Raw genomic sequence first — 215 nt, 5'->3', positions numbered from 1 at the left:
CGTACCTCCGTCGCGAACGCCAGGCGCTTCCTCTCCCCCCCCGACAGGGACTTGTCCTGCCCCGGCGTGCCGATCCGCGTGTTCTGCGTCTTCAGGAGACCGAGTTCCTTCATGAGCTCCAGCACGCGCGCCATCCGCTGCTTCTGCGTCCTCCGTCGGTCCATCCTCAGTCGGGCCTTCGGGTCAAAAGAGGCGAGGGGGGGTCAAAAGAGGCC

At 66.5% G+C, this 215-nt stretch overlaps 1 protein-coding gene across 1 annotated transcript in view; it reads right to left on the bottom strand.

Moving 5' to 3' along the window:
• Positions 1-215, bottom strand: part of LOC119593010 (protein scarlet-like) — a gene marked incomplete in the record, with an annotated part of 20,218 nt that overhangs the window by 9,689 nt on the left and 10,314 nt on the right. The window contains 1 exon segment of the mRNA XM_037941903.1: positions 6-176. Within this exon segment, the coding sequence (XP_037797831.1) occupies positions 6-176 (171 nt within the window).

The sequence above is a fragment of the Penaeus monodon genome, chromosome 31, assembly GCF_015228065.2.
Source record: "Penaeus monodon isolate SGIC_2016 chromosome 31, NSTDA_Pmon_1, whole genome shotgun sequence".
Classification (NCBI taxonomy): domain Eukaryota; kingdom Metazoa; phylum Arthropoda; class Malacostraca; order Decapoda; family Penaeidae; genus Penaeus; species Penaeus monodon.
This window is presented reverse-complemented; position numbering and strand designations above follow the sequence as displayed.